The following is a 13,035-nucleotide window of genomic DNA, read 5'->3' on the forward strand; positions in this document are numbered from 1 at the left end:
GAATAAAACGAGCATGAACTCTATTATGAATCATCTAAGTAATGAAAAAACACGTATTTCACAGCCCAAATCAACAATGAACCTAGGTAACCTCACTTGCTGCCAGGCAGTCCAGGTCAAATCTTAAGATACTGAAATGTGAGAACCACGTCGTAAAGTTTATGACTAACTCGTCAATCATTCGATTTCAAAAAATAAATTTTTCGTAAGAAGTCATGCGTGCTAGAGATACGTCCATCAATGATAATGATTCGGGAATGACTTGTTAAAATGCAGTAGAATCTACGGTATAAATACTATAAAGAAACCCATTTCAATATTCGCAAGTACACTCCGACTTAGGTTCAGGATAAATGAAAAAAAAAAATCAATTTCCCTTTAACGACGTATAATTAATAAGTCGTTGTCGAGAAATTTATTAAAAGATGGGCGAACTACTTACCTTCATAAGAGACCTGAGAAGATCTTTAACATCAGAAATTATTTTGTGGTGCGCAGCGAACAACTGCTTCAGACGCTGAACTTTATCTCCGACTTCTATCATAATGAACGTTTCTTCAGCCGTCGCCTCTAGCAGATCAGTCGCAGCTGAAAAGTAAGCTTAATCAAAGTTAACACGGAAATAAACAACAGGAAGATAAATTAAATGCTCAAAAAACAAGGCGCTTTAGCAATTAAATTAATATGATAGGCATATTAAAAATATATATATATATGTTGATTTAAAACAATAGGTTAAATTTCGGAGAAGCGCACAACAATAATACTACTAAATAGAATAATGTAACCCGACCCGATATTAGTTAACCGTAATTAAGATTATCGTTTCCAGTAACATGGTCGTAAAGAATACATCATAATTTACTGTTTGGTATAAATAAGGGGAAGTGCGGGATACATTTTTAATTTCGAAAGTTCATTACCTTCAGTGTCGCAACCAGTGGCTGTCGTAGCAGGTGCCTGCAACACGAAAGTAATTGAAAATATTAAACTTTAAATGACTAAAAGAAACTGATTTTAAAAATACATAAAAAGTTCAGAGATGGGGATGCCGATCACTGAAATTCGAGCATTATGTACCTATAACCTCATAAAACCGAAAGGTAATTGATAATTGCAAACTCTGATTTCTCTTTTACTTCTGATAATTCGTAAAATTTGGATGGCGTTATTTTCTAATTATGTGTCGAAGAAAATTTAATGATACATGTTAATTGAGTTTCAAAAATACGTTTTCAGTCGTTGGGAAGCTAATTGACAACAAGACAGACAGTAATGCAATAATATTATAATAACAACATGAGTAAAGTTATTGCGCTCAACCACGGTCCTACAAACCTGTTGGCTCTTCAGCAGCAGAAGGGACCGCAGGCTGTCGCAAATTTCTGTTAATTGAACAACCACAGCATCCCTGCCCGAGGTAAATCAATCAATAACACGTAGTGAATAATACAAATGTAAATTTTCCACCGTTTGTCAAGAAAAAGAAATGCAAGCAAAAGAAGAGCAAGAAATACAAACTAATAAAGTTTAATTTCAGTCAAATGGAGAATGAAGAACGCATAAGATTCCCCGTTTAGAAGCCAATTCCTGCAATCAATATCATAAATAAGTTAAACTCGAATCTATGGTAATAATCTTGTCATACAGATCCGACAAGTTGCCGATTGTTTTAACAAATTAAAATGTTGAACCCGTTCATTAAATTACAATCGTTATAAACAAAGATTATTTGAAGCGTTTAGGTTTTTACATCTAAATGAATTTACGCCCAGTTTGTCTCTCACTGAGTTGAACAAAATATGGCCAATAAAACCCTGAAAGCTAAAGAAAAATCAGCTTTTCCAATCATCCTAAATGGTCAATTAACAGCCCGTATATATAAAATGAGCAGTAGATAATATTCATTATAATAATAATAATAATGAGCAGTAGATAATGATTAAAATACTCATATAATTAGTCGGCTGAATGCGCAAGTTCACCAAGAATGTAAAAGCAAATAGCACGACAAATAAATTAATAAAGTTAATTAGCTTGGCGTTTCTTTAACAGTCATGTAAGTCATGTATCATTTTCTAGAAGTTAAGTGCTTCTATTTTTGTTCTACGAAGCATTTGTCGTGGCGTCTGGTTCAAACGAAGTTTGAGAGCAAGTTACACATAAGTTTAATAGCAAGCGAGAAATAAATAATAGACACGAGAAAGGATGGGAACGGATAAAAATGACAGAGCACTAAGCTTAACGAAATAGGCAGGGAATAGGCTTTTCCGTTTCATTTTGTAATTATTAAATAAATATTAATTATTAATTTATAATCTATCGATGGTGGAAACTGGAAAGAGCAACCTGTTAGCGAGCCATGGAGCAGCGATCTCCTTGGAGCGAACCCTGAACATGGTGAGGGTGAGAGAGCGCTCCATCTGACGTCGCCGCTGCCGCACCGAGCTCGCCAGGGCCGCGTTACCTCCGTACATCGCTCCTGGAAACGCAGAATTGCACTTTAATTTACATTAGCACGGTAATTTATTATCAACACCTCAAGATGAAAATCAAGAGTCTAGTGCAAAATTTTATTATAAGACTAATTAGAAAAAGTCTCAACCGAGCTCGCCAGGGCCGCGTTACCTCCGTACATCGCTCCTGGAAATGCAGAATTACACTTTAATTTAGATAAGCATGTTAATTTATATTGATACATTAAACATCTCTAGATGAAAATCAACAGTCCAAAGCAATATTTCATAAGACTAGTTTTAGTTTAAAGAAGTTTCGAAAGGATATTTAGTGACTATTTAATTTTCTAGAATATATGGATAGAACAATAGCCACCGTCGTCAATGTTATTAATTGGTTTTCATGTAGATTTAATTAATTCCCTGAATGAAAAACGATCGGTTTTTCAAATAAATCACGACTTGTTAAAGAGACTTCGAAAGAACTATTAGCACGACTCTTTTCCAGGCAAGAATGAATTCCATAATTCACAGGAGTCTGTGCGACAGATTTTCAGGTGAAAATAAATGAGTACAGTAACTAGCAAAATCATTTTTTGATATAATAACGAAATCGAGCACAATAACGAACCAGCAAAACCGGGTCAGCGTCGTAGGACTAGTTACAACATGTCCGTTGCGACAAGTTTTTAGGTACAAATGAATAATTATAATTACTATCAAACGAATCTTTAGATATAATAATTATATTCATGACAAGAACAAACCAGCATAACCGGCATCAGCATCGTGGGTCCAGTCGACAAGAGGATCGTAGATGAAAGTCTCGAGCAGCGCGAGCAGCGAGTCCCGACCCTCCCGCATGGTGGCTAGCACGCGCTCGCATGCGTGGCGGAACACGCCCTATAAAACAATAATACATACATTATATTATTAGTATTATACATTAAAAATCATGCGTGTTGTATTATGGATTATTTCCGTAAACGTATATTGAAGTAAAAAGGCCGTGAGGCGCACAGCTATGTCAGCTATGATAGCATGCGTGACGGAACACGACCTATAAAACAATAATACATACAATATATTATACATTAAAAATTATGTGTGTAGTATTATGGATTAATCTGTTGACGTATATTGAAGAAAAAATGTCGTAAGGGGCACAGCTATGATCGCACGCGTGTCGGAACACGCCCAATTATGGATTAAGCAGTCTATGTTTAAAGAACAAAAATGCCGTGTATCACACCATCAAGGACTTCAGCTATAATGCAGTGTGTTATAACATCAAGGAATTCATTTAGCAGAAAGATCATTTAGTTGAAACCCGACCGAAGTCTACAGATAGCACTTTAAATGATGTGTACTCAGTAGTACACACATTTAACCGAGGTTCTCAGCAAGGTAACCAGATATATCCCGATGATTGCAATGATCGAAGATATCAAGAGGGCTTTATTGACCGAAGGAATCGATATAAATATAATGATTATTGGTGTACTAGTTCGGCAAAAGCTTTTCTTTTATGCAAGTTTGATTGAAGACCATAGCATGCTTTTCCCGGCGCCAGCAAGAAATTTGGTTCGACTCATATAATGATTATTAGATAAATGTCAAGAATGAAGCACCTCGACACCCGTAGCTCCGAGCGCAGCCTCCAGGTTCTGCGTCATGCGGTAAGGCACGTGCTCGGGCACACGCAGCAGCTTGCCCTTCTCAAAGCACACGTTGTAGTCGATGTGCACAACCTGCAGCAGAAACACTTTCTTAAATGAGGTATTNCTTGCCCTTCTCAAAGCACACGTTGTAGTCGATGTGCACCACCTGCAGCAGAAACATTTCTTGAATGAGGTATTGAAAGAAGGTAGTAGTAGTACCGTAGTAGTAGTAGTAGGGGAGAGGTTTCTAGCGCTTCAGATCAGTTTAGTCTCTTTCGCACCGAAGGTGCAATATTCGGTTTGCAGGGTCAGGTTCTTCGTTGGTTCAGGCTCGCAGCCTGATCCATCTGGTCTTGGATGTATGCTTCTCTATTTCTAAGGAGCAGGTGAAAGAAGGTATCTTCTTAACGTTCTCTTAATGTCAAATATACATACGCCTAAAAAGTAACATCCTGTTTAGTAGTCTCATCAATTGTACTGAGGAAGATAAAGGTTCTAATCTAGAGAAACATGGCAGTTGAATTAACAGCGATTCGCCCATCAACGACGTATGCTCATGCTACCTCGCCAGAGTTGATGTCGCTGAATAACATTACACACCTCGCCAGTATTNCCATCAACGACGTATGCTCATGTTACCTCGCCAGAGTTGATGTCGCTGAATAACATTACACACCTCGCCAGTATTAAACTTGATGAACAACATCACGCATCTCGCCAGTGTCGGACTTGATGAAGAGCATTACTTACCTCGCCAGTTTGAAGTTGCTGAACAACATCACGCACCTCCCCAGTTTTGAAGTTGATGAGCAGGTTATCGAGATGTCGGTCGCCCAGACCCAGGACGAGGCCCACCATGCACATCACCGCAGAGGAGGCCCCGTGACGATGAGTCACCTGCCACCAGTCCTCGCTTGTGGGGCTAGAAGCTGTCAATTCCCTGCACAATAAAGCTTAAAGGGAATCCATATTTTCTCCATGCACATTAAAACTAAACACGAACCTAAAATTTAATTCAAAATAGTACCATCTACTAATAAATACTAGTTTCTAGTATTTAAGATAATATCTAGTTTCTGCGGTCTGCAAATATGAAAAAAAAAGAATCTGTATGCATGTGAATCCATATTTTCTCAATGCATCTTGAATCAAAAGACAAAATTTCAAATAAAGTGAATACATGTTAAAATAAAAATTTAATTCAAAATATTACCATCTATCCGCAAATGCTTTTTACTCGCTTCATTCATAAATTATAAAAACATAAAAATGCAGGCACGATATTTGGATTTGTTTTTTCACCGCAACAGTGAAACAAATGAAACAAAGCTATAGGCTTCATATCTTGTGCTTGACCAGCACAAATTTCCAAGAATTCTTTTCTTTTTTCGAATAAAAATACAACGAATTTATTCATATCCGGAATTTATTCTGATTACCGAGACAGAAGATCAATTTATTCATATCCGGAATTTATTACCGAGACAAAAGATCAGACGGCGTTTCACTGATGAGCTCCAGCATAACTTCCTTCAGGATGTGCTTGGGCCAAAGCTTCCTGGAGCTGAGGCTCACACCGGCAGCCTTGAGGCGAGGTGTTAGCTTCTGATAGTAGAGCTCAGATGGCCGCCGCACTGTGAAAACAAGAAACTTTTAAACAAAATAATATTTGAAATTTGGACATAATATTGAATGTGCATGCATTGGGCTGCATGAATAGCGAGATTATGAATGATAAGCGGAAATACAATTTGAATCAGCAACGCGCTGATTTTGTGAGGATGGTAAAGAATTTCGTGTAGAAAGCAGAATGACGTTGTTGTGGTAAAAGGAAGACAAAGAGTTCAGGCACAGCGAGGAAAAGGCAAAGAGTAATACTAAAAAACGGCATTGAAAGAAACGAGTTTAATCATTTCACCATCAGAAACTGCTTACAATAATCTTGCACCATAGCAACCCACCATCCAAAAGGCACAAGACAGTTAGTTAGTTAGTTCAGTGGCCGTAGTTGCTAGCGCTTCAGGTCGTTGCTGCACAACGACCTGAACAAGACAACCAGGCACAAGACAACCAGCAGCACAACCCACCACCAGGACACCCCCACCACTACCACCCACCAGGCTGTAGGGGCGCGCCAGTGCGGTGGGCGACCGCCAGCGCCTGTCGCTGCTGATGTCGTCCGTAGAGCGCGTACAGCGGCGCTGCGTTCTCCACCCACTGGATGAGTCCTGACCGCTGACCCAGCGGCACCACTGAGTAATGCTGAGCTCTGTACATTCCGTTTCTGTAAAGGAAAATTCATGCATCATCAAAAGTCTTTAGTATAATATTTGACATCTTATTTCCAGCCCCATCTTAAGCATTGTTGGTCACAGGTAACCAGTCTTAATATATGAGGATAAGAAGAACATAATTTGGTGGTGAGACACAATGTGACAAAGAACGTCGTCAATATCAATTAAGCTCAACGTTATATAAATTCCGGATCTTAAATATTCAGCCATAAATGACCATTCATTTCGATAACTGGCCTTTAAAGTTGACTAATTCCAATATTCAAGCAGCATATATTGGACACTGGGGAACAAAAACGGAACCTGAAACTTTTATGATTTAAGTCAACCATCCATGAGTAATTACATCACTAATTTTAATATTCAAGCAGCACTTATTAGACACTGGGCAACAAAAACAGAACCTGAAATTTTTAAGATTTAAAGTAAATCATCCAAGTTACAGATAGACGAGTTGCCACGCTAACCTGTCATGGACGCCCAGTAAGGTGTTCACCATCTTCAGGAACTGCATGATACGCTCGTCCAAATGCAGGTCCTCAAGGCCCTTGAAAAGGTACCGGTATCTGGTGAAGTGAAAATAAATACTAAAGGTTGAGGTTTATATGAGGTGACATGGTATTGGAAAATTTAGAGATTTTGAGCGATGCACTTATTTCTCTGTGTGGCCCAGTGTGCACTTATTTCTATTATCACTCTGTGTGTGCACTTATTTCTCCTGGCCCAGTTTTGACCGACTAAAGGACGTAGTATCAGTGCTACATGCAGAGAGTGTGTCAATATTTGGAAAATGTGACCCATTCATTTTCACGAGTGTGATACTAAGCTATTGATATGACGCTTAAACCATGTATTATCAAGTTCTCAATATTTGAGAGTTAGCAGCAACTGAGCAAGTGATATTTTTAGCAACTGTGCAAGTGCTAAAATAACTTGAAAATCTTAGACTTACGCTTTGCCGTCGTCTCCGCGGAAGCACAATTTTTTAGGCTTGGTTTTACTAAGCAGTATCGTGACGTCATCGTCCATGCAGCGCAGGTGCACAACCTGCAAACGTCCGCAAAAAACGACAGTAAAAAAATTCAACAAAAACTGCAAAAGGTATCGGTGCACTGAGGCAAATTTTGAAAATTCACGCACAATCATACATAAAAATATGATGCAAATTAATTCATCTCAAATTCATCGAAATTGATGTCATGAGCTGGTGTACAGAATACATGCATAGTGACATGAATGGACCTCATTCATGTTTCTCAAAAGAGACATATTTATTGCAGGACACCATTCAAGTTTGCTCTCTGCGGCCTCGCAACCTTCTTTTTTGCGGCTATGATATCTACTGGATATACCGGTAATTTTTGTTTAATAAAAGGACAAGTCTGGCTGAATATGTTTATGCTGGATTAAGAATATTATCTAAGGATGGTCAAATGGATAAAGTTCAGCGTTTATTATTCAAGGAACGCTAATAGAACTGTAATTTTAATGATGTAGGAGCCCTCAGCAAACTGCTTGTAGGTTGTAATGATGCCTATAGGTAATGGATCTTTATAGAAGACATATTTACGGTAATATTATTGATAAATAATATTAATGATGTAGGAGCCCCCAGCCACCTGCTCATTCAAGATGATTCATATTCATGTATGAATATCATTGATGTTAATGTAAGACTTTAATTAAAGTAACAGCCCCCAGCCACCTGCTCATTTAAGACCATTCATATTCATGTGTGAATATCATTCATGTTAATGTAAGAACATAATTAAAGTAACAGCCCCCAGCGACCTGCTCATTTAAGATCATTCATATTCATGTATGAATATCATTCATGTTAATGTATGAACATAATTAAAGTAAGAGCGCCCAGCGACCTGCTTATTAGCAGCCATGATGCCCGGCATGGCGACGTCCGTGTGGCGGAGGCGGGCGAGGGAGGGCGCGATGTCCTGCAGGCGCAGGGTGGCGTTACTGCGGCTGCTCTTGCGCTCCAGAAGCGCCTGCAAACACAACAACCATAAATTGGCATAAATAACAAATAAACTGGTCATTTTTTTACATGAATAATGTTAAAAATAACAAATAAATTGGTAATTTTTTACATGATTATTGTTAAAATCAATTATACATTCATTATATATAATGATAATAATTTTATGATTAATGTTAAATTCAAATATACATTCGTTAAATATAATGATACTAATTTCGGTAGGAGCAAAGTCAGAACAGAAAGCTTCACGAGTGCCTGCGCAGAAAACAAGTCTCGTATTATGCTTCTTTTCTTGACCGTTACAATAAAATAAATTCATTAGAAGGCTGAAGAAACAATATCACTGGCAACCTATTGTAATCAAAGAAGAAAATTACCGTACATAACGCACAGAAGGGCAATTTTCGTAGAGAAAAAATCCACTAGACAGTCACTTGTCACCCAGACAGTCACTAGTCACCTAGACAGTCACTAGTCACCTAGACAGTCACTAGTCACCTAGACAGTCACTTGTCACCTAGACAGTCACTACGCTCGTGGGGCGTCTCTGGCACGCCTCCTGTGAACTGCCACAGCTGCTCCAGCAGCAGCAGCACCTGCAAAAATGACGTGCATTTATTGAAGTGCGGAAGATGATGTACCTTTGGCATAACACTGATAATTTGAAGCATATTTACATTTCCAAGTGAACGCTGAAGTAATTGGCACAGTAAGGGTCTTTACTAATCGCAGTTTTACATCCTGAATACAAAAGTAAGGGGAGGTAAGAGCAAAACTCTCCCAACATTGAATATACAAAAAAAAATTCAGGTTATATACCTTGTCTCGAAGCTTATCAAGAATAATAAAGATCTGGACTCACAGGTTTGAATATAACTTGAAACTTGGTCCGTATCAAGATCTGTTTCTCGTCATCCGAAAGGGTCTCGTTGGCATCAAGTTTGTCTGTTTCCCCCTTGAGTTGAACAAACTTCCTGCTAATGTCAGCCTGATGCTGGGACAGCGTGCCGAGCCAGAGCTCGTCCCAAAGCACCGTGATGCGACGTAGCTCCCGCACCAGCACTTCTGCACCGGCCACGCCAGGAACGCCCTGACGCACAAACAATTGCATTTGTGGGAATAAACGCTTACCTTTGTGTGAAATAAGATTGCATTTGTAGGCACAAATGCTTACTTTTGTAAGAAATAAGATTGCATTTGTAGAAATAAATGCTCAATTCTGTAAGCACAGACGATTAGATTAGAGGGCACAGCAAGGGCTAGTGAAAAGTTGGAGGCTATGTTCCAGTATGGTCACCAGGGGCGGTTTTGTCAATACTCGCTCAAGTAAACGTAGAAACCAAAGTACACATAGTGGCCGATTTCAGATTATTATTGCTGGATTTAGCAGCCATCAGTGATTGGCTGATGAAGTTAACAACTTGTAACTGTTTTTGATAGTACGGCCAGAGAACTTAAGATCAGATAAAAACTTTCGGCCAAGACCAGATTATGAGTATTGTGACATTTGAAATGTAATAAAAAAATAATATAGATCTAAAGCATCAGACTAATAAAGATCATTAACATGAAGATTTAAGACCCTCCCTAAAATCTATCTTCTACAGAGAAAAACGAAAAGTACTTCAATAAGTTGGCTAAAGGTTTTTGGCTCAAGGTATAAGTAAATAAAAGAATTTAAAAGAAAGAAATGCTATTACCTGTCGCAAAGGTTAAAAACAAGTAACAAATTCAAGTCAAAGAAATTATTTGGATGAAAACGAAGAAAGCTGTAGTCTGTAATTCATCAAAAGATATTAGAAATGTCATGGATATAATAAACACAATAATGAAGTACAAACCATTTTATTGAGCTCATTGACAAGACAGCGGCAGGAGCTGAGCATGAGCTGCCTGTTCTCCTCACATCCATCCAAGTCCACGTCCCGCTCCTCGTCCTCGTCGCCCTCCACGTCCAGCGCACCTACGTCGTCCGCAGCGACGAGACCTTGCGCTCGTGCATCGTCACCTTCTTCTTTGTCTGCACCGTCTTGCAGTAAATTGGCCAGCATGTCTGTAAATTACAGACAAATGCTTAGAAAATGAGTTAGACTTTCTTGTCACCTTCATCTTTGTCTGCGCCGTCTTGAAGTAAATTGGCTAGCATGTCTGCAAATTACAAACAAATGCTTAGAAAAATGAGTTAGACTTTCTTGTCACATTCTTCTTTGTCTGCGCCGTCTTGCAGTAAATTCGCCAACATGTCTGCAAATTACAAATAAATGCTTAGAAAAATGAGTTAGACTTTGTGTAAATATATTAGATTTTGTATGAATGGTCATCGTGACCCAGTTTGGATCAACAAAAAGGAAACATCGGTGTTGCAGAAAATTCGCTATTATTAGGACAATATGACCCAGTTATTCTTATGTGTGAAGGCATTTATCTTATGACTCAAAATACAAGTTTTTCCTCAAAATTTAAATTTTGTCCTTGGAAAAAAAAACTTGCTTAACACTCTGGTGGTACTAGATGACAGAAGAATTTTTTTTTTTTTTTGCTAAAGGCAGAATGCAATAGAGGCCGAATGCAAATAAGAATATATTAAGTTACCAGTCATGTTGGTGGTGGAGGTGTGGGTGTTGGCACCCACAACAGCGGGCACGACGATGTGGTGAGGCTGATGTACGGCCAGGCGACACAACACTGAAGTGATGCCGTCCCGCACCCAGCCTTCACTGTGGTTCAGACGAGCGAACAACTGCAAATATGACGTCAATATAATGCAAATACAACTTAAATAAAGCAGACATAATAAGATAATAGGAATTCAAAATTGAACAATCGTAATTGAAATAATGCTTTGTGAACTTCTGTATAAAATTGAACACGTTTAAGACGATTTAATGCATTTTAACCCTTTCTTAATACCGAATAGTTCTAAAGTGAAGAAGAATTCCTCCTTATAAGTATTCAGGATCAGAATTGCAAATAAATTTAACTTCCAGATTAAAAAAATTAAATCTACATGTATCAAACGTTTCGAGTACCAAATCCTTTTTAGGTGAAGAAGAATTCTCGCCAGGAACTCAGTATCATAAGTTGAAAAAGTGTGAAGGTATCTGAAGTAGAAAAATTGAATCTACAAACAGTGACGATTTCTATAGAAAATTATACACTTAGAAAAGAATATACCTGAGGTATGACAGGCGTCCAGAGGCCGGTGTGGCGGAGATAACTGAGGTATATCCTGAGTTATTAATACCTGAGGTATGACAGGCGTCCAGGGAGCGGTGGGGCAGATATACCGGAGGTATGTTCTGAGTTATTAATACCTGAGGTATGACAGGCGTCCAGGGGGCGGTGGGGCAGATATACCGGAGGTATGTTCTGAGTTATTAATACCTGAGGTATGACAGGCGTCCAATGATGAAAGCTGTTTTGAAGTTCCTGAGCTCGTGCAGGGCAACATGGAGTGACCAGAAGTAGTCTAACGTGATTCAAGACAACTGTACAAAATGAACAATAACTTGAATTTAATGCAACCAGTTTCATGAAGCTTATGTGGTTTCAACATAAATAAAAAATATTAAAATAATATCAACAGAATTACGAAAACGCCGTTGGCAAAGAGCTGGAATTATGAACAAGGAGTTTGCTTTAAAACAACACTAAATAAATAAAGATACCAAAGAGCCGTAGTCAAAGAGCTGGAATTATGAACAAGGAGTATGTTTCAATACAACACTAAACAAATAAATAAAAATACCAGAGAGCCGTTGTCAAAGAGCTGGAATTATGAACAAGGAGTATGTTTAAATACAACACTAAATAGATAAATAAATAAAAATACCAAAGAGCCGTTGGCAAAGAGCTGGAAGTACGAACAAGAAGTTGGTTTCAATACAACACTAAATAAATAGATGAAAATACCAAAGAGCTGTTGACAAAGAGCTGGAATTATGAACAAGGAGTTTGCTTTAAAACAACACTAAATAAATAGATGAAAATACCAAAGAGCTGTTGACAAAGAGCTGGAATTATGAACAAGAAGTATGTTTCAATACAACACTAAATAAATAAAAATACCAAAGAGCCGTTGGCAAAGAGCTGGAATTATGAACATTGAACAAGAAGTATGTTTCAATATAACACTAAATAAATAAAAATACCAAAGAGCCGTAGTCAAAGAGCTGGAATTATGAACAAGGAGTTTGTTTTAATACAACACTAAATAAATAAAAATACCAAAGAACCGTTGGCAAAGAGCTGGAAGTATAAACCAGAAATTGGTTTCAATACAACACTAAATAATTAAATGAAAATACGAAAAAGCCGTTGACAAAGAGCTGGAAGTATGAACAAGGAGTTTGTTTTAATACAACACTAAATAAATAAATAAAAATACCAATGAGCCGTTGGCAAAGAGCTGGAAGTACGAATGAGCAGCGACGATGAGCAGTTCGTAGTGGCGCAGCAACGCAGCGCGACGCACGCTTTGCAACTCTGACAGCAATGCTTCGCGCTCTTCGTTGCTGTTCAATTTTGCTTCTCCCAAAGCACGCAGCACGAGCCCATCCAAGTGCTGAAACGTGAGACGCATTGATTAAATTGCTTGAACAAATTATTTACGGTGATGAAATTCTTTG

General features: G+C 38.3%; 1 protein-coding gene across 1 annotated transcript in view; it reads right to left on the reverse strand.

Annotated features, from left to right (window-relative positions):
* Positions 1-13,035, reverse strand: part of LOC108668563 (serine/threonine-protein kinase SMG1) — a 35,856-nt gene that overhangs the window by 3,541 nt on the left and 19,280 nt on the right. The window contains exons 19-38 of the mRNA XM_047883423.1: positions 12,795-12,971; positions 12,271-12,326; positions 11,722-11,776; positions 11,000-11,147; positions 10,249-10,460; positions 9,270-9,497; positions 8,918-9,003; positions 8,752-8,758; positions 8,289-8,414; positions 7,364-7,458; positions 6,879-6,977; positions 6,235-6,401; positions 5,598-5,751; positions 4,904-5,057; positions 4,088-4,207; positions 3,224-3,359; positions 2,350-2,482; positions 1,339-1,411; positions 924-960; positions 443-588 (exon numbers count right to left, since the gene is read on the reverse strand). Coding sequence (XP_047739379.1) covers positions 443-588; positions 924-960; positions 1,339-1,411; positions 2,350-2,482; positions 3,224-3,359; positions 4,088-4,207; positions 4,904-5,057; positions 5,598-5,751; positions 6,235-6,401; positions 6,879-6,977; positions 7,364-7,458; positions 8,289-8,414; positions 8,752-8,758; positions 8,918-9,003; positions 9,270-9,497; positions 10,249-10,460; positions 11,000-11,147; positions 11,722-11,776; positions 12,271-12,326; positions 12,795-12,971 — 2,409 coding nt within the window. The remainder of the gene's footprint in view (positions 1-442; positions 589-923; positions 961-1,338; positions 1,412-2,349; positions 2,483-3,223; positions 3,360-4,087; positions 4,208-4,903; positions 5,058-5,597; positions 5,752-6,234; positions 6,402-6,878; positions 6,978-7,363; positions 7,459-8,288; positions 8,415-8,751; positions 8,759-8,917; positions 9,004-9,269; positions 9,498-10,248; positions 10,461-10,999; positions 11,148-11,721; positions 11,777-12,270; positions 12,327-12,794; positions 12,972-13,035) is intronic.

The sequence above is a fragment of the Hyalella azteca genome, unplaced genomic scaffold, assembly GCF_000764305.2.
Source record: "Hyalella azteca isolate HAZT.00-mixed unplaced genomic scaffold, Hazt_2.0.2 contig12852, whole genome shotgun sequence".
In the NCBI taxonomy this organism is placed as follows: Eukaryota; Metazoa; Arthropoda; class Malacostraca; order Amphipoda; family Hyalellidae; genus Hyalella; species Hyalella azteca.